This window comes from Bos taurus, chromosome 29, assembly GCF_002263795.3.
Source record: "Bos taurus isolate L1 Dominette 01449 registration number 42190680 breed Hereford chromosome 29, ARS-UCD2.0, whole genome shotgun sequence".
Lineage (NCBI taxonomy): Eukaryota > Metazoa > Chordata > Mammalia > Artiodactyla > Bovidae > Bos > Bos taurus.
This window is the reverse complement of record NC_037356.1, coordinates 28,379,950-28,399,505: the sequence shown is the minus strand read 5'-3', so window position 1 is coordinate 28,399,505 and position 19,556 is coordinate 28,379,950. Positions and strand designations below refer to the sequence as shown.

At 47.8% G+C, this 19,556-nt stretch overlaps 1 protein-coding gene across 2 annotated transcripts; it reads left to right on the top strand.

Annotated features, from left to right (window-relative positions):
* Positions 1–438: 438 nt before the first annotated feature.
* Positions 439–17,873, top strand: HEPACAM (hepatic and glial cell adhesion molecule). 2 transcript variants are annotated; one of them, XM_005226796.5, is made up of 7 exons: positions 439–913; positions 11,020–11,361; positions 12,276–12,557; positions 12,848–12,947; positions 14,038–14,267; positions 14,411–14,481; positions 15,666–17,873. In XM_005226796.5, exons 1-7 carry the CDS (start codon positions 829–831, stop codon positions 15,966–15,968), a joined length of 1,413 nt encoding a protein of 470 aa, XP_005226853.1. In that variant the 5' UTR covers positions 439–828; the 3' UTR covers positions 15,969–17,873.
* Positions 17,874–19,556: the final 1,683 nt, after the last annotated feature.

Here is a 19,556-nt window from a genome sequence, read left to right as displayed (position 1 = left end):
CGCAGGAGAAGCTGTGGACGTGGTAATGGGGGTGCAGGGCAGGGCTGGGCTGCTTTTCTTCATCACACTTCAAGACTTGAGGAGACGGCTGGGCTGCAGCTGGTGGCCGAACCCCAAGGTCTTGGGGTATTACCATCATCTTTGCTCTGACATGTTCTAGAAAATGGACTGGAGGCTGGGGATTGAGCAGAGTAGCTACTGGAAAAAGATCCCCAGCATCTACAAGATTCTATGATAGGAGGGAGAAGCCCAAACTTGACAGCTATGATAATAATACAATTCAAGCCATTTTCCAATCTTCTTGTTTTGGGGTAGAAGAGGGGTTTTCCGCGTCCCCAGCCGTTTCTGAAATCTCTCATTCCAAGCTTCCAAAAAACTCCTCTCCTTGCCTTTTCAGAGTTTATTGGAGGTGTGTCCCTGGCATGCACCCTCCCTCGCAGGAACGAGGAGCAAGAGGTGGAGACAGGGCTTGCTGGGACACACAAGGTCCCTCCCTGAGCCCAAATTCTCATCTCCCCCTGGCAGTGGGGTTCAGCTCAGGCAGGTGAAGAAACTGCTGGGACCCTTCAGACTGGAAGCTGTGCTGGAGATGGTCTTCCAAGCAGATACCCTCTTCCCAACCCGGGATGCAGGGCTTTGAAACTAGAAAATGCCAGGTCTGAAAGAGAGGAAAGAACAAGTCCAGCAACACACAGAGCTCTGTGTATTCAGAGGGAACTTGGCAGGGTTGTGTCCGGGCAGAGAAACTCCGAGTGGTACAAAGGGACGTGCCCAGAGTGGAGAAATCATGCTAATTGTCTGCACCAGAGCTGGAGAACGCCACCCAAAATGAAGAGAGAAAGGGAAGCCCCGTCCAGAGCCTTCAGTGCGCTGCGCCTCGCTCCTTTTGTCTACCTGCTTCTGATCCAGACAGGTAGGAGAACCAGAGGGCAGGACAGGGTCTGCAGGAGGGGCCTGGGGCTTTCAAAGGACAGGGAGGGGGGAGCTGAGGGCCAGAACGCCTCTGGGGCGGGAGGAGGGGAGAATGCCCAGCCACCGTGGGAAGCAGCTCAGTGAATTCAGGCATTCGTGTTGAATGTATTTCTTCATTCTGTGTGCCTCCTGCCTGGCCCCTGCCCCCCAGCCCCCAAAGCCTGCATGACTTTGGAGCTCCCACGGCATTCAGTACATTAGATGGAGGGCAACGAGCCACTGCTTATGGGACGTCTTGTTGGCGTGGGCCAGTCAGGCATCCTTTATAATCCCCAGTCGGGATTATGGTGGGGCTTGGAGGGGTGGGGAAATCTTGGTTTTGTGCCTCCTCAACCCCACACCCTGGCTTCTCTGGGTGTAAAACAGCAAGGGAGATAAAAGAAGCTTTGGAGATAATGAGTCTCCTGGCTTGGGACTGTAACACCAACCTATCCGTAACTCAGGCACGCCACAGACAAACCTATCTTCTGTACTGCCCCCTACCAACTTCTTGGAGAAATGATCTGATTTTCAATACATGTGCTTATGTGCGCATACACACGTGGGGTTCTCAGGTGGCTCAGTGATAAGAATCCGCCTGCCAATGCAGGAGACGCAAGAGACTCAGTTTTGATCCCTGGGTCAGAAAGACCCCCTGGAGTAGGAAATGGCAATCCACTTCAGTATTCTTGCCTGGAAAATTCCATGGACAGAGGAGACTGGCGGGCTACAGTCCATTGGGTCACTAAGAGTCAGATACGACTGAGTGATTGAGCACACACGCATGTGCACACGCACAAACCATTCCAGAGAGCCTGGGAATTTACAGTTTCATTGGGCAAATAGATGCAGAAATCATTTTAATAAAAGCAGAGACTACTATGAGTCAGAGAGACAGAGAGAGGTCACCTACACCATCAGGAAGCTGGTGCTGGTAGTACAGGATACGAGTAGGGGAATATGAGGGGAAGTTACTTGGGAGTGTCTGCGCTGAATTTTAAAGGATGAGAAAAACAGGTAGGTGTGGGAGTGAGCATTATAGTTAGGAAAATGGGCCAAGGTCAACAGCTTGAAATGGTGTTGCGTGTTAGGAGCAGCCCAGTCAGTCACTCCTTCTGGAGAGGAAAGAGTGAATGGAGTTAGGTGAGATATGTAAACCTTGCTAAGGAAATTGGAAGATAATTTGCAAACAATGGGGGCTGGGGGAGGGCATGGAATGGTTTTCAGTCTGGGAACAGGCAGGGCCAGGAGGCGTTGGAGCAAAACTGGAGGCAAGATAGGAAAGGAAGCCTGTATCCATTTGGTAGAACCACAAACTGGATGACTTCAACAACAGAAGCGTTGTGTTTCACAGTTCCAGAGGGTAAAATTTCAAGATCAAGGTGGCGGGAAGGCTGTACGCCCTCCGAAGGTGCTAGGCAGGGTTCTACTCTAGGCCTCTCTGCTGTCTTTGGATAGTTCCTTGGCTGTGACAGGTTAACTTTAATCTTTACATGGCATTCTCCCTGTGCTTGTGTGTATATACGTATTTCTTCTTTTTATAAGAACGCCAGTCATCTTGGATTGGGCTTCCCTGGTAGCTCAGACAGTAAAGAATCTGCCTGCAGTGCAGGAGACCTGGGTTCAATCCCTGGGTCGGGAAGATCTCTTAGAGAAGGAAATGGCCTTCCACTCCAGTATTCTTGCCTGGAAAATTCCATTGACAGAGGAGCCTGATGAACTACAGTCCATGGGGTTGCAAAGAGTCAGACACAACTTTCGCTTTCATCTTAGATTGGGGGCCCACTCCCTCCAGTATTAGCTTGTTACCTTGACAATGACCCCAGTGCCAAATAAGGTCACATTCTGAGATAGGGCTTCCCAAGTGGCTCAGTGGTAAAGAATTCACTTGCCAATGCAGAAGACATAAGAGATGTTGGTTTGATCCCTGAGTCGGGAAGATCCCCTGGAGCAGAAAATGGCAACCCACTCCAGTATTCTTGCCTGAAGAATCCCATGGACAGAGCAGCCTGGCAGGCTACAGTCCACAGGGTCGCAAAGAGTCAGAAACATTTGAAGTGACTGAGCACACACACACTGAAATACTTGGGATTAGGACTTCAAGACATAAATTATAGGGGGCACAAGTCAACCCATAACGAGGCTACTGCAATAGTTCAGGAGAGAAATGAACCAGGCTGGAATTAGAATAAAGAGGGAGGGAGGGAAGGATATTGAGATAATATTTTGGAGGGAAAATCAGGACCTAGTAATTGATAGGAAGTTAAAGAATCTAGGGAAGGAGGTAGGGTTTCTGTGTGAAACATTAAGTTAAAAAATGGGGCAAGATTGGGAGATATAATGATTAGTGTTACTCATGTTGAGGTTGAAATGGCTGTAAGACATTTGTGGGGAAATGTTGAACCTAAAACTGGCGGGTTAGGAAGAGGTATTTGGAAGCTGTCAGCTAAGAGGTGAGACTTAAAACAGTGAGAATAAAGAAATAAATGAGCTGAAAATGGAACACTGAGGAACCCCAAGACTTTTTTTAAAACCAATGAAAACTTTTTAAAATTTTTTACCTTTTTGTGTTGGAGTATACCCAGTTAACAATGTTGTGATAGCTTTCAGTGAAGGGATTCAGCCATACATATACATGTATCCATTCTCCCACAAACTCCCCTTCCGTCCAGGCTACCACATATCATTGAGCAGAATTTCCTGTGCTATGCAGTAGATCCTTGTTGGTTACCCATTTTGAATATAGCAGTGTGTACATGTCAATCAAACTCCCTAACTATCCCTTCCCCCCAGCAAGCATAAGTTCATTCTCTAAGTCTGTGTGAATCTGAGGAATCCCAAGATTTGCAGAGGAAAACAGAGAACAAAAGCCCATTGAGGAGGTGCATAACAATCAGAGAGACAGAGGGAGATCTTGAAGACTGTGGTGTCCAGAAAGTGAAGGGAGCTGGGCTATTCTCAGAGAGTCGACATCAAAGGTATCAAGGAACCTGGTGTAATAAGGACCTAAAAGAGCCCATCTGATGTGGCCATAAAGAAGTTACCATTAGCCTTAGTGACAGCAGTGTCAGTGGAAATTACAATGAATGGAGGAAATGAGAGCTAGCGGTATGGAGGCAGCGAACCGGGACTAGGAAATGTACAATGACATGTAGAAATCAGGGGTGTCCCTAAGCTCTTTCAGGTCATATATGGTAAAGAAAAAATTATGGAAGGATCTTGTCAGTCACTGTGATTAGGTAGAAACAAAAGGAACTTCTGTGAGAGACAATGGAACTGAGTATTATTTAACAAGGGGCTTCCCTGGTGGTTCAATGGTTAAGACTCCGTGCTTCTGCTGCAGGGGGCACAGGTTCAATCCCAGGTCCACAAACTAAAATCCCACATGCTGCATGGTCAAAAAAAAAAAAGTATAACAAAAAATTCTAAATATAAACTATGCTAATATTAGTTACAAACTAAGATAGGTAAGAGGTAAGTGTGGGGTCAGGCCATTGGACTGCTGTGGATTCAAAAGCAATAAAGGCTGAGATTCTATGAGGAATTTCCGCCATCCTCAATCTATTAGGAAAATGTCAGCTTCTGTGACAAATAAATTCCAACATTTAAGTTCTCCTGGCATTAACCCTGGAGTAGTCAGTACCATTTCAAGCAAGGCCTGATATGAACAAAGACTGCTCCATGAGGTTTTCCATAGACCAAGCTCATGGAGCGCTATCAACTTTCACATGTGTTTCCAATGGTCAGCCTGAGATTTATCTGTTTCTTTTAGGTAGAGGATTAAGGAGGGAAAAAAAAGGAAGGAGTACACCAGCCTATAAGTGGAATCTACCACTTTTACTAGTACTATTGGGTAGAAATCAGTAGTGACACAGCCATAATTAACTGCAAGGGAGGCTGGGAGATATAGCTTTAAGGCTGGCACTAAAAGGGTGGCCTAGACCATATGACTCTGGCTCCCAGAGATCTGCCTTAATCCCTTGCCATTAAGGAAATCAATCCTAAATATTCATAGGAAGGACTGATGCTGAAGTTGAAACTCCGATACTTTGCCTGATGCAAAGAGCCAACTCATTGGAAAAGACCCTGATGCTGGGAAAAATCGAGAGCAGGATAAGGGGGGCAACAGAGGATGGGATGGTTGGACAGCATCATCAATTCAGTGGACATGAGTTTGAGCAAGCTCCAAGAGTTGGTGATGGACAGGGAAGCCTGGCCTGCTGCAGACCATGGGGTCGCAGAGAGTCTGACAAGACTGAGCGACTGAACAGCAACAATACTCCCGTGTGGCAGCAGCCACCTTACTTGCCTCAGACAAGTAGCACTTAGTCCTTGGTGCTCTGACCTAATATGAGCTAAAGAGGCTTCCCTAAATCCATCACAGCCCTATTCCTGGAACATTCAAACACAGCTTTTCTAGAGGCTAGGATACTAATTTACAATCATAAACACAACATGCCATACATCTAGATAATCTGATGTGCAAGATGTTACTCTCTGGGATCCTAGAGCCAGTCTGTCCTCTACACTCCCATTAGGAAGAAGTCCCTTGGCTAGGTTCCACCCTCTGAGTTCTAAGATCACCTTCCATATTGTAGGTGCTGTATTTTTTTTAAATTGCAATTGAAAATTATATACAGGAACATGCAATTTTGCATAAGGATACAGTTTTATGGAACCTTAAAAAGTGAATAAATCCATTTAATTATCCCCCAAGGTCATGGAAAAGAATATTTCAGTACTGAGAAGCAATATAGTACCTCCACACTATATTGTTATTATTGCCTTCCCCCCAGGGTCACAGTGGTGTACTAATTTCTAATACAGATTAATTTTGTGTGTCTTTGAACTTCATAAAAGTGGAATTGTATCTATGCATTCTTTTAAGCCTGGTTTCTTTCACAGAACACCAAATTTGTAAGATTCATGCATGTTGTTGTTGAAATTGTAACTTGTTTGATCTCAGTGCTATATAGTATTCCATCATATAAATATACCAAAATTTGTTTACCTATTCAATTTTGATAGACACTTTGGTTGTTAACAGTTTGGGCCTTTATGAACAGAGTTGTTAAAAACATTCTAGTAGATGTCTTTTGATGAACAGATATACCCAGGAGTAGAATTTGTCAAGTTATATATATGCGCTTAGGCTTAGTAGATATAGCCAGAGTTTTTAGAAGTGGTTGTATCAAGCTACATTCCCACCAGCCCTGACTGAGAGTCCCAGATGTTCGTTCCATATATTCACCAATAACTGAATCTTCTCTTTTTTCATTTTAGCTATCCTAGTATGAGGTGGCATTAAATTATGGTTTTAAATTGCAAATCTATGGTGATGAATGCAGTTGTGTCTTTTTCATATACTTATTAGCTATTTGAAAATCCTTTTATGTGAAATACCTGATCCAAATCTTTTGCCTATTTTCTTTTGAGTTTCCTGGATTTTTTTTTAAAGTGGTAATTTGTAGGAGTTTAAAATAGATATATCAGATACGAGTCACTTATAGGAGATATGTATTACAACTATCTCCCACTGTGCGTGTGTGTGTGTGCCAAATCGCTTCAGTCATGTCAACTCTGTGCGACCCTATGGACTGTAGCCCACCAATCTCCTCTGTCCATGGGATTCTCCAGGCAAGAACACTGAACTGGGTTGCTATACCCTCCTCCAGGGGATCTTCCCGACCCAGGGATCAAACCCATATCTCTTTTGTCTCCTGCACTGGCGGGCAGATTCTTTACAGCTAGCGCCACCTGGGAAGGCCATCTCCCACTGTACGGCTTGCCTTTCACTCTCTTAATGGTGTCTCTTGATGAACAGAAGCTCGTAATTTTATTGTCCGCTGTATCATTTTCATCTTTTACGGGTACCACCTTTGTGTCCTCAAGTCACAAAGATATTCTTCTATGTTTTCTTTTTAAAACCTTGTTTTACCTTTCACATTTAGATCTACAATCTACCTAGAATTGGTATTTGTGTGAGATGTGAGGTAAGGACCAAAATTCATTTTTATTCCAACGTGGTCCAGCACTATCTATTTAAAAAAATCCTTTCTGTACTTGACTGCATGTCACCTGTGGTTCAGTGGTTAGGACTCCAGGTTTCCACTGCAGGTATCATGGGTTCAGTCTCCGGTTGGGGAACTAAGATCTCAACCCTCACACCAAAAATAAAAAGTCAGGCTATCATGTTTAAGTCTGTTTTTGGACTCTTCATTCTGTTCTGTTGATAACACTTGTCTATTGTAGTGCCAAGGATAAATCTCTTGGGATTTTGATCAGTATTGTATTAAATTTATAAGCCAGCTTTGGAGAATTGACAGCTTAACATTAATGATTACTCCTATCCAAAGCACAGTGTATCTCTGTGTGCTATCTTTATACTTTTTAGCTAGATACACGTTACTGAACATTTGCTTTCTTTACAGGGTAGGAAGAAAGCTACCCTTCTCTTCCTGGATCCCAAGGGCCTTCTTCACAATTTCTGTGTCCTGATTTTGCCTTATATTCCTGAGTGATTGACACTTAAAATGAGTTCACACTCTTGTAGGCCTCAATGTAGTAACAAGAGAAAACTCTTAACACAGTCACCCCAACAGTGAAGCTCCTCTACAATAGGGCCAGAGGAGGGGTGCTATTTTCTCAGAGCATTTAATATTCATTATTATTAATTCATTCAGAATAATAAAAATGAAGAGCAGAAAGTAATATTTTTTGCTTTTAGAAAACTATGGCACATAGGACTTTCCCCAGCAGTCCAGTGGTTAAGACTCTGCCTTCCAATGCAGGGGATGTGGATTCAGTTCCTGGCTGGGGAACTAAGGCCCCATGTACTGTGGAGTGCAGCCAAAAAGAAAAAGAAAACCATGCTGTGTGCTGCCTTTGGGTTATTGTATGCAGTTCTGGTCACCACACCTCAAAAAAGAAATAATAGAATTGGAGAAAGCCCAAATAAGGGTATCTATGCTAGCCCAAGGGAAGGAGGGACTTCCTATAGAGACAGATCCAAACAAAACAAAAAGCCTTTCAGTTAAAAAGGGACATACCTGCAGTCCGGGGTATCAGAGTGTGTGGATTATGTGTAATATGTTTCACAGTATCTCATGAATGCTTTTGAGATGGTTAGACAGCATCACTGACTCAATGGACATGAGTCTGAGTAAACTCTGGGAGATAGTGAAGGGCAGGGAAGGACACGGACTGGCTTGCAGCAGTCCATGGGGTCACAAAGAGTCGGACACAACTTGGTGACTGAACAACATTTGGCTGCACATGAAATCTTTAGTTGCCACCTGCAGACTCTTAGCTGTGACATGCGAACTCTTCGTTGCATGCAAACTCTTAGCTGTGGCGTGGGACCTAGTTCCCTGTGCTGTGCTTAGTCGCTAAGTCATGTCTGACTCTTTGCAACTGTAGCCCGCCAGGCTCCTTTGTCCATGGGATTCTCCAGGCAAGGATACTGGAGTGGGTTACCATGCCTTCCTCCAGGCGATCTTCCTGACCCAGGGATCAAAGCCAGGCCCCCTGTATTGGGAGAGAGGAGTCCTAGCCACTGGACCACCAGGGCAACCCCTCTCACTGATATGTTTAAAAGGTAAATTTAAGGCAAATACTGGTAATAGAAAACCTTTGCCAACCAAAAAGGGCACATAAAAATGAACAGATGATGGTTTAAGAAAGTGGCTATTAAGGGTCCCCAAGGCTTTTGGCAGGTACATTCTTATACATTAAAGCTTGACATTGTTTGATGTCACAGTAGTTTAAATCCTAGTTGACGAGGGCCACCTCCCTGATCCAGTGTGACCATTTCAGTTGGCAGGGACATCTTGCAGCGAGGTCAATTTCCTTCTGTTCAGCCTCCAGCAGGAACGGAGACTTTTCTACCTAACGATGCTTTCGAGACTTGAGGACGATGATTAAGTTAATCGTTCCTCAAGGTTGAAGAGTTTTAGTTCCTTTTATTTGCACCATTAGCCATTTCCTCGCTTCTATGTCCTTCCTTGGCTCCTGTCCTAGTTCTCCGTGTCCCTTGAAAGTTGTGGGACCCTGTCCTTAAAATCAACTCCAATCTTGGCTAGATTTTGGGAAACAGTGTTTGCTCAGCAGAAAATGCTCTTTGTCAGCTTCTGGGAAAGACTGCTCCCTCCACTTCTGAACATGCCTACATACACCCCTATGACTCAGGGGCACGACTCGTGCACAGACACGGGGAAGGCACCCACCAAGAGGAGGGTGAGGCCCAGGGTGATCCACATGCAGTAACTTCTCCAATGGTTTTATCCAGAAGAATCAAGTTTATTTTTTGTTTTTTAAATATTTATTTATTTCACTGTGCCAGATCTTAGTTGGCAGGCAGGATCTAGTTCCTCGACCAGGGCTGGAACCCAGGCCTCCTGCATTGGGAGTGGGAGATCTTAGCCCCTGGACCACCAGGGAAGTCCCCAGAAGGACCAAATTTACACTGGTAGAAAGAGGGACTTCCCTGGCAGTTCAGGGTTGGGACTCCGTGCTTCCACTGCAGCGGACCCTGGTTCGATCCCTGGTCAGGGAACTAAGATCCCACATGTTGCATGATGCAGCAAAAATAAATAAACAAATTGGTAGAAAGAGCAAACTTGAAGGGAGCAAGACATCCCAAAAGCACTACCAGGACCTTATATGTGATAAGACAGAGTAGACACAGGGGAAACTCAAGGGAGAGTCCAAGAAGAGAGAAGCAGGGAGGGGAATCCATTCCACTTTTCCTTGGGGCTGGGACTGTCATAGACCAGCCTCCTGGAAAGAAGAAATGAGAACCAAGGAGCTTGGGGTTGCTAAACCCCAGGGTGGCTCTGCATACATCACCCTCATGTGCTGACCCCACTGCTTCAGACTGGGTCCTGAGAAGGGGAGTAGATGTTCCCATCCTGGCCCTTAGTGAAGCTCACTGATTTTTTTCAGAGCCACTTCAAGTCACCTACACCAAACCCTGTTTGCCTGTTCAGGGAAGTATGAAAGCTTGTGTTTCTAAGTCAAACCAAGCCTGGGACCTAGCACCTTTAGGCAGGAAATCCCATCTATATAATCCCAGAAACCACGAGCTGGAGGAATCTTAAGGATCATGAGGTCAATCAGATTTCAGTCTGATGCACAGAGCCATAGAAGATTCACTAGCAGCACCCCGAGATCCTGGAAAGGACAGGACTCAGGTCCCCACCACCTCTTTGACTAAATCAAGTGAGCTAGAACTAAATTTCATTCCTTTTCAATTTATATAGGGTTTTGTGGGAACAAAAATACCTTTAATAAGAAAATTTGAAAATACTTGGTTTTGTCCATTCTAACTCCCCCCACTGTTGAGACTCCCCTCAATGACAAGTATATAAAGTCATGAATATGGTGGCTTTCATCATTGCAATAGTGTCTTCTACACCTAAGGTTTTTTTTATTATAACATTCTTGACAGATGATGATAGAATGTCAGGATTGAAATGTCAGGTTGCAGATTATCTGGTCCTGCTACTGCTGCTGCTGCTAAGTCGCTTCAGTCGTGTCCGACTCTGTGCGACCCCATAGACGGCAGCCCACTAGGCTCCTCTGTCCCTGGGATTCTCCAGGCAAGAATACTGGAGTGGGTTGCCATTTCCTTCTCCAATGCATGAAACTGAAAAGTGAAAGTGAAGTCACTCAGTTGTGCCCAACTCTTAGCGACCCCATGGACTGCAGCCCACCAGGCTCCTCTGTCCATGGGATACCTCATTATTCAGAGGAGAAAACGAAAGCACAGGGAGGGGAATGAACATTCAATTGGCCTTTCCTTGATTACTTCTAAAGACGAGGAGCTCACTACGTAACAAAGCACTTGTTCCCAAAATGGGTTGGATATGTTTAATAAATTAAATTTGCTTCCATCTGCACAACTAACATTTTAGTTTCATTGCCTTTTGGCTTGGAAAAAGGAAGAACTGTTAGGAAGTGAAGAGCCCAGAGTGGTGAGGCATGGAGAGACCAGAGGACTCAGAAATGAGAATGGAGTAAGAAGCCAGGGCCTGACATTGCCCTCTCTCTGTGGGCTTCTGTTCACAGAGCCCCTGGAAGGCGTGAACATCACCAGCCCGGTGCGCCTGATCCATGGCACGGTGGGGAAGGCCGCCCTGCTCTCCGTGCAGTATAGCAGCACCAGCAGTGACAAGCCCGTGGTCAAGTGGCAGCTGAAACGGGACAAGCCAGTGACCGTGGTTCAGTCCATCGGCACAGAGGTCATTGGCACCCTGCGGCCTGACTATCGAGACCGCATCCGCCTCTTCGAAAACGGCTCCCTGCTTCTCAGCGACCTGCAACTGGCCGACGAGGGCACCTACGAGGTCGAGATTTCCATCACTGATGACACTTTCACCGGGGAGAAGACCATCAACCTCACTGTAGATGGTAAGGTCTCGGGCAGGGAAGGAGAGGGGGTACCAGCAGCTGGGCTGGGGGGCAAGGTCCACCCAGTAGCCTAGCTAGACCCAGGAAAACCCATACAAGAGCCACTGGGGAGCAGAGAGTGAGCCAACTGGACCTTAGAGACTGGCAGATAGACCACAGCTAACATGTGGTTACTATGAGCCAGAAATGATTGTAAGTTTTTGCCTATATTGACTCATTTAATGCTTATAATAATCTAGGGATAGTTAACATCATTGGCCCTGTTTCAAGAGATGAGAAAACTGAGGCACAATGAGGTTGAATAATTTGACCAACTCTACTCAACTAGTAAGTGAGAGTCAATATCGGAACCTATTTGGGGCTTCCCCTGTGTCTCAGCAGTAAAGGATCCACCTGCAATGCAGGAGCCTCAGGAGACCTGGGTTCAATCCCTGGGTCAGGAAGATCTCTTGGAGAAGGAAATGGCAACCCACTCCAGTACTCTTGCCTGGAGAATCCCACGGAGAGAGGAGCCTGGCAGGCTAGAGTCCATGGGGTTGCAAGGAGTCAGACACAACTTAGCAACTTAGAATGCACAGACCTGAACCTAGCCCATTGAAAATATTTTCCAGGCTGATCAGCTTAAGACATCTCAGAAAGGTATTTGGGAAGAAAGGAAGGGAAGGTCCAGAAGGGCAGGGACCATGGCTGTCTTGTTCTGCATTGTACCCCCTGTGCTCAATTAGGTCCTCAATAAATAGTGGGTAAATAAATGAATAAATGGATGGATGGATGTATAGGTGGGTGGGTGGGTGGTGGTAAAGAGCTATACTGAGACCTCTGAAGACCACAGATCAGCTGGAAGGTGGGCAGTTAAGGGGAGGGGAGATGCTTTTTGGCCCCTGGCTCACAGGCTCCCCCACCCCCGGGCTCAGTGCCCATTTCAAGGCCGCAGGTGTTAGTAGCATCAACCACGGTGCTGGAGCTCAGCGAGGCCTTCACCCTGAACTGCTCGCACGAGAACGGCACCAAACCCAGCTACACCTGGCTGAAGGACGGCAAGCCCCTCCTCAACGACTCTCGGATGCTCCTGTCTCCAGACCAAAAGGTGCTCACCATCACGCGCGTGCTCATGGAGGACGACGACCTGTACAGCTGTGTGGTGGAAAACCCCATCAGCCAGGGCCGCAGCCCGCCCGTCAAGATCACCGTGTACCGTGAGTCTCCCGCCACCCTCCCTTGGGACTCACAACCCTGAAAGGCAGGTGTCCACGAGAGGCTGAGGACATCCCAGACAGAGTGCCACTGGAGTGGGAGAGAGGCGGACTGGGCCAGGTCTCCCTGGAGGACAGCCATCGGTGGGAGTGAGCTCCAGGGAAAGTCCACCACTGGCCAGCCCTGCTGCCTGGGGCTCCTTTTGTCTTCTTTTGGCCCCAGGGAGCTCTCTCCCCACACCCACTGCTCACCTTGAAGTCTCTCCCACCTCTCTGCCTCCCTCTCTCCCTAGGAAGAAGCTCCCTCTACATCATCTTGTCCACAGGAGGCATCTTCCTCCTTGTGACCTTGGTGACTGTCTGCGCCTGCTGGAAACCCTCCAAAAAGTCTGGGTAACTCTCCAAGGTCCCCCCTCCCTGAGTATCCGAATCCTTCCACCCACCCCAGCCCCGAGCTCCGTTCTTTCCTTAGTCTCTCTCTCTCTTTTTAAAATTATTTATTTTTGGCTGTGCTGGGTCTTCATTGCTGCACATGGGCTTTCCCTAGTTGCAGTGAGTCGGGGGATACTCTCCAGTTTCAGTGGGTGGGCTTCTCTTTGTGGTGGCTTCTCTTTGTGCTCTGCTTGCAGAGCATGGGCTCTAGGGTGCAGGGGCTTCGGTAGTTGCAGCACATTGACTCAGTAGTTGTGGCACACGGGCTTAGTTGCCCCAAGGCATGTGGGATCTTCCCAGACCAGGGTTCGAAATCGTGTCCCCCGCATTGCAAGGAGGATTCTTAACCATTTACTGGACCATCACTAAGCTCCTCTTGGTCTCTTTATTTATTTAAAAACAAAAAAAAAAAACTTTTTTTTTTAATGTGAACCATTTTTAAAGTCTTTTTTGAACTTGTTACAATATTGCTTCTGTTTTATGTTTTGGTTTTTTGGCTGTAAGGCATGTGGGATCTTAGCTCTCCGACCAGGGATCAAACCTACACCCTCTGCATTGGAAGGCAAAGTCTTAGCCATCAGACCACCAAGGAAGTCCCCTCTTCTTAGTCTCTTTAAATGCCTTTCCTCCCAGGCCAAAGCTCTTCCCAGGAGATCCATTTTACCATTGCATGCGTTGTATATGGAATTACATCCTGTGCTCAAAACCCCAACAATCCCAGCATTGTTAATAATAGTTTCACTTGCACATCACCTGTGAGCCAGGCACTGTGTTTGTGGTTAGCACACTACCTTTCAGTGTGATTATCTTAGTGTGATTCTCTGCAGTTTACAGATACTGACTCGGGACTCAGATGAGTTAAATGACTTGCCAGGGCCAGACTCAGGCTGCAAACCTAGATGGGATATACCCCATCCCACCACACCCAGCCCGTCTTCCTATTACACAGCCTCATTTATGGCCATCAGATACTGCCCCACTGTGTCCCCACGCCCAGAACTTCTGCTCACACTCAGCAGCTGTGTTCACCAGGTGCTGGGTTGATTTGCAGGAAGAAGAGGAAGCTGGAGAAGCAAAACTCCATGGAGTATATGGATCAGAGTGATGATCGCCTGAAACCAGAAGGTGAGCTCCCAGCCGCCCACTCACCCATCCCATCGTCACTCAGAGCAGTGGGCTGCTGGGAAAAGGCAGATCTGGGCGACAAGGAAGCCAGCTCTGCAGGGCCCCTTCCTCCACCAACTGCACGAAGACTGCAGAGCAGGGAGAGGAGCAGCCAAGGTAGGACCCCAGGGGATGACGGATCCTTTGGTAGAGGTTGTGGCGGGACCCTGACTGGCCGCTGGGAAGCAAGGAGTATAGTTGCTGGCTGGTGGAGAGGGTTCTGGACCTGCGCCAGCCGCCCCCTTCTTTGCCCCGTGCAGCAGACACCCTCCCCCGAAGCGGAGAGCAGGAACGGAAGAACCCCATGGCACTCTACATCCTGAAAGACAAGGTAAGCAGCTCCGGGCTAAGTGCCCCACGAACACCTCATCAGTCCCTGCCACATTCTGGTGCTACCGTAGCCCCGCTATGCTGACATCCCTTTCTAGGACTCAGAATAATCCTGAGAAATATTTCTGTCATCCCCACTTTAGAGATGAGAAAAATAGGGTAAAAATCATTTTACCTTATTTTATTATTTTCGTCTAATAAAACAGGGTAAAATGACTTGTTCAGAATCAAACAAGTGAATCGGTGGCAGTGTCTGTCTGTGTGTTAGTTGCTCAGTTGTGTTCTTTGCAACTTTATGGACTGTAGCCTGCCAGGCTCCTCTGTCCATGGAATTCTCCAGGCAAGAATACTGGAGTGGGTTACCATTTCCTTCTCCAATTGGTGGCAGTACCCAGATCTCTGGACATGGGCTTTGGGTGACTTTCCAGCTATTCAACAACCAACTCTGTCCCACACTGTCCAAGCCAGGTGGAAAGCAGAAAATAAGTGGTCAAAGCCCTCAGTTTAATGCATTTCAACGTTTAATGAGCACCTATTATGTGCCAGGCACCATGCTAAGTGTCCTTCAGTTCAGTTCAGTCACTCAGTCATGCCTGACTCTTTGCAACCCCATGGACTGCAGCACGCCAGGCTTCCCTGGCCATCACCAACTCCTGGAGCTTGCTCAATCTCATGTCCATCGAGTCGATGATGCCATCCAACCATCTCATCCTCTGGCATCCCCTTCTCCTCCTGCCTTCAATCTTTCCCAGCATCAGGGTCTTTCCCAATGAGTCAATTCTTTGCATCAGGTGGCCAAAGTATTGGAGTTTCAGCTTCAGCATCAGTTCTTCCAATGAATATTCAGGACTGATTTCCTTTAGGATAGACTGGTTGGATCTCCTTGCAGTCCAAGTGACTCTCAAGAGTCTTCTCCAACACCACAATTCAAAAGCATCAATTCTTCAGCGCTCAGCTTTCTTTATAGTCCAACTCTTGCAACCATACATGACTACTGGAAAAACCACTGCTTTGTGCCCTATGTTGCAAGAGAAACCAGACCTAGGTCTTCAGCCTTCCGGGAGATGAGAGTGTGAAGGGGACTGTGTCTCTTTCACCTCCGTATTCCTAGGGCCCTGGAACACCGGGCGTGCTCCCAGCCCTGGCCAGCTGTCCCCTGACCCCTCCTGGCAACTGTCCTTGCAGGACTCCCCGGAGCCGGAGGAGAACCCCGCCTCAGAGCCTCGGAGCGCGGCGGAGCCCGGCCCGCCGGGGTACTCCGTGTCCCCGGCCGTGCCGGGCCGGTCGCCCGGGCTACCCATTCGCTCCGCCCGTCGCTACCCGCGCTCCCCAGCGCGCTCCCCCGCCACCGGCCGGACGCACTCGTCGCCGCCCCGGGCCCCCGGCTCGCCTGGCCGCTCGCGCAGCGCCTCGCGCACACTGCGGACTGCGGGCGTGCACCTGATCCGCGAGCAAGACGAGGCGGGGCCGGTGGAGATCAGCGCTTGAGCCTCCTTGCGTCCTCCGGAGGCGCCCGCACACCGAGGCCCGCGTCCAGGGGAGGGCGGGGCAGCGGGACTGCGGCCCGCGAGGGGCGAGGGATTAGGAGAGGTCCCGCCGGGCGAGAGGATAGGGCGCGGGGACCACTGTGAGCCTGCGGAGTCCGGGGACGAGGCGGGAATGGCGGAGGGTGGACCGGATTGTGAAATCGGGGTGCGTTTGCTCCCTGATCACTGGCTGTGTTATCAGTGGGTGTGGGTTGTGCCCTCTTAGGACCACATAGATTATTAAATTTACGGCCCAATCCCCAGAGAGGCTTATGGAAACTAACATCAGTAACCTAACCCCAATGACTATCCTGCGTCCTTCCTAGGGCGCATTTATGCTTCCCACCCACCCTCTCCCCTTGCTCTCCAGGAACGAACTCCTGGTTCCTGGGGAACTTTCTCGGCAAACCCAGATTAGAGAGGCCACTTGCCTCAAAGGTACAACTGTCCTGAACTAAGGGGGAGGCCAGAAATTCACTGTGAAGACAGGACCTTGGGGCACCCTTCTCAGGCATCTGGGACCTGGGTACCTACCAGTTGGCCAGGGAGGAGTTCAAGGGTATTTCTTTGCCACTCTCCCCCCCACAACCCGGGTCTAGCCAGAGCAAAGGATTCAAGCCTCCCAGGCTTGGCTTCCTCCCAAAGGCCCCCTCAGCAGCGTGCCCAGCATTCTTTTCATCTCTAGTCCCTAGAGAAGGGGCTCCTCACTCATTCCCAGACCCAGAAAGCTAAATCAAGTGAGGATCTGTCTTTTGACCCCTCCTATCTACTGGTTCTCCCTGGCTTTGCATGAAATAAGCCTTTCAAACAATCACTGTCCCTGGGAAAGGTTGTCGAGCTTCCTGTAGGTTTAAGAAGATGAAGTTCGACTCTCCCCAGAAATAGTGGAAGGAGGAAGACGCTCATTGATCTCCCCGCCCACCACTGCGTCTTAGAGGCCGTATGGAACCCTTGGTCTCCGGCCTCTCACCTGCCTTGCTCCCAGGTGTGCAGGGCCCAGGAGACAGGCCAGGGCAAGCGCCCTAATTACACAAACCTGCAGAGTATGGAGAGATTGGTCCACTGTGTAGCTAGGCCATGCCCGTGCTGCCACCACTTCTTGCACAGTTTGGAGGAAAGACAGTCATCTACCTTGTGAAGAGAGAGGGCGATTAAAATGATGCAAAAGAAAAAAGCCCTCTGTGTGTGCTGACCTGTCTTCCCTGATGCCTCTAGTGCATCTCTGGTCTCTCCTCAGCTTCCTGAGCTCCAGCTCGGACCCTGCACCATCCCACAGAGCAACTCCCTCCCGAGGTCCCAATTCCCCACCACTCCACATGGAACAAGTTTTGTCCCAGCCCAAGGGCAGCAGCATTTCTAGTTGACTCCCCCCCATAACTTGCAGGTCGTGGTCCTCCCAGCTCCCTGCCCCGATGCATTTCTCCAGGCTCATCTGCGCAGGTGTGCCTTTGCAGCTCTGCTTCCTCACCCCAAAACTGCTCCCCTCACTTCCCCAGGTACCTGATCTAGGAGATGATGCATGTGGGGCAGGGGCAGGGCGGGGAACACCCACACACCCCCACCCAAGTTGCTCAGGCAGGTGGAAGATGCAAGATGCGGTCTCAGACAGGTACATCCCAGTCAACCTGGAGAGGCAAGGGTGAAGATTAAGGTGAGATTAGGGCAAACTGTACTCTAATCCCCAATGCTGCATCCCTGAGGGGCTGGCTTCCCAGGCTCAAGTCAAATCTGCCTTAATTGGGGGGAGGGGGTGGAGCAAGGAAGTGGTTTTGTTTTTGTTTTGTTTTGATCTTCATCTTTGTATTACTGGCATCTAGCAGAGTGCCTAGCACATTCTGGATGCTCAATAAACTTTTGATGAAATGAAGTGAAAACTTTGTTTCACTTAATCAAGGAGAACAAACAAATTGCCTAAAAATACCAGTCGTTTCCCTTTTCTCTTTTCTTCTCATCTTCCTTCATCATCCTTCACCTTCTCTGGAAATCCCAAATTGTTGATTCCAAAATCATCACACACTCATTCATTCATTCTGATGTTCTTTCTTTTATTCAGTAAACATGTCTTCATGGACCATGAAGTGTGCTAGAAGCTGGGAGACAGTGTTACTATGCCATGACATACCAAAGAGACAGTCTCATGAAGGAACACAGATAATAAACAGATTAGCATAATACAGTGTGGAAAATGCAACGATAGAAGTATATACAACGTGCTCTAGAAGCATGTAAAAGCAGCATCTAACCCAGATTAGGGGTGTTCAGCAAAGGTATCTTGGAGGAGAACAAGCCTGAACTTAGTCTTAGAAAGACAGGTTAATCGGGTGGAGGAAAGAAAAGGATGGAAGGACACATATTCCAGACAGGAGCAGCATGTGCAAAAATGCTTAGTAAGTAGAATCCTTACTTCTTAGCACTCATAAAATGTGGATCAACCAAGGGCAAATGTTTCAACTGGGCTTCCCTGGTGGCTCAGATGGTAAAGAATCCACCTACAATGCCGGAGACCTGGGTTCAATCCCTGGGTTGGGAAGATCCCCTAGAGGAGGGCACGGCAACCCATTCCAGTATTCTTGCCTGGAGAATTCCATGGACAGAGGAGCCTGGCAGGCTACAGTCCATGTGGTCACAAAGAGTCAGACACAACTGAGCCACTAAGCACAGCACACATTTATATTAGCACTGACAAAGACCAGACTTGTGCCAGTGGCCAAGTGCGGGAGCTGAACCTGAGACTCCTGGATTACATTGGTATTGGCCTCCAGTTGGTAGCATCCCAGGCTCCCAAAATAAAAACGAAAATCCTCTCTGAAGAAAACCATCTCCTTAAATGTTCAGAGACTAAGACCAATCAAAGATGAGTTGACAAGGAAAGGACATCAAACACGGAAGGAAACAAGTCACCAAGAATGAAAGTCAGCAAATGCAAGAAGCAATGTATTTAGACCGCCCAGGTCTTCGAATATTGAAATTATCAGACATAAAACATAAAATAATCATGAAATGCTTGAAGGAATAAAAGACACTGTTATAAAAAATGAATAAGCAACAAGATACTATCAAAAGTGATCAAGTTTGAAAAGGAACAAATAGAACTTTTATAAACAAAAATATGACTTATTAAAATAAAAATGTAAACAAAAGAGGTTAAATACATTAAATACAGCTGAAGAGAGTTAGTTTATCTGAAAAAATTATCCAGAATAGGACACAGACGGACAAGGAAATGAAATACATGAGAAAAAGAGATTAAGGCTCAGGTCATGTAGAACAAGGGCTTCCCTGGTGGCTCAGACAGTAAAGCGTCTGCCTGCAGTGCAGGAGACCTGGGTTCAATCCTGGGTTGGGAAGATCTCCTGGAGAAAGAAATGGCAACCCACTCCAGTACTGTTGTCTGAAAAATTCCATGGATGGAGGATCCTGGCAGGCTGCAGTCCATGGGGTCACAAAGAGTCAGACACGATTGAGCGACTTCACTTTCACTTTTCTTTCATGTAGAATGAAAAGGTCTAACATTTCATCAAGAGTTCAAAGGGGAGAATAGAGAGATGGA

Excerpts from the sequence above, each read along its gene's own strand:
- HEPACAM (XM_005226796.5), top strand. The coding sequence starts at position 829 with ATGAAGAGAGAAAGGGAAGCCCCGTCCAGAGCCTTCAGTGCGCTGCGC. Across the intron at positions 914-11,019 it reads CCTGCTTCTGATCCAGACAG|AGCCCCTGGAAGGCGTGAAC; the intron begins GTAGGAGAACCA and ends TTCTGTTCACAG. Across the intron at positions 11,362-12,275 it reads CATCAACCTCACTGTAGATG|TGCCCATTTCAAGGCCGCAG; the intron begins GTAAGGTCTCGG and ends CCCCGGGCTCAG.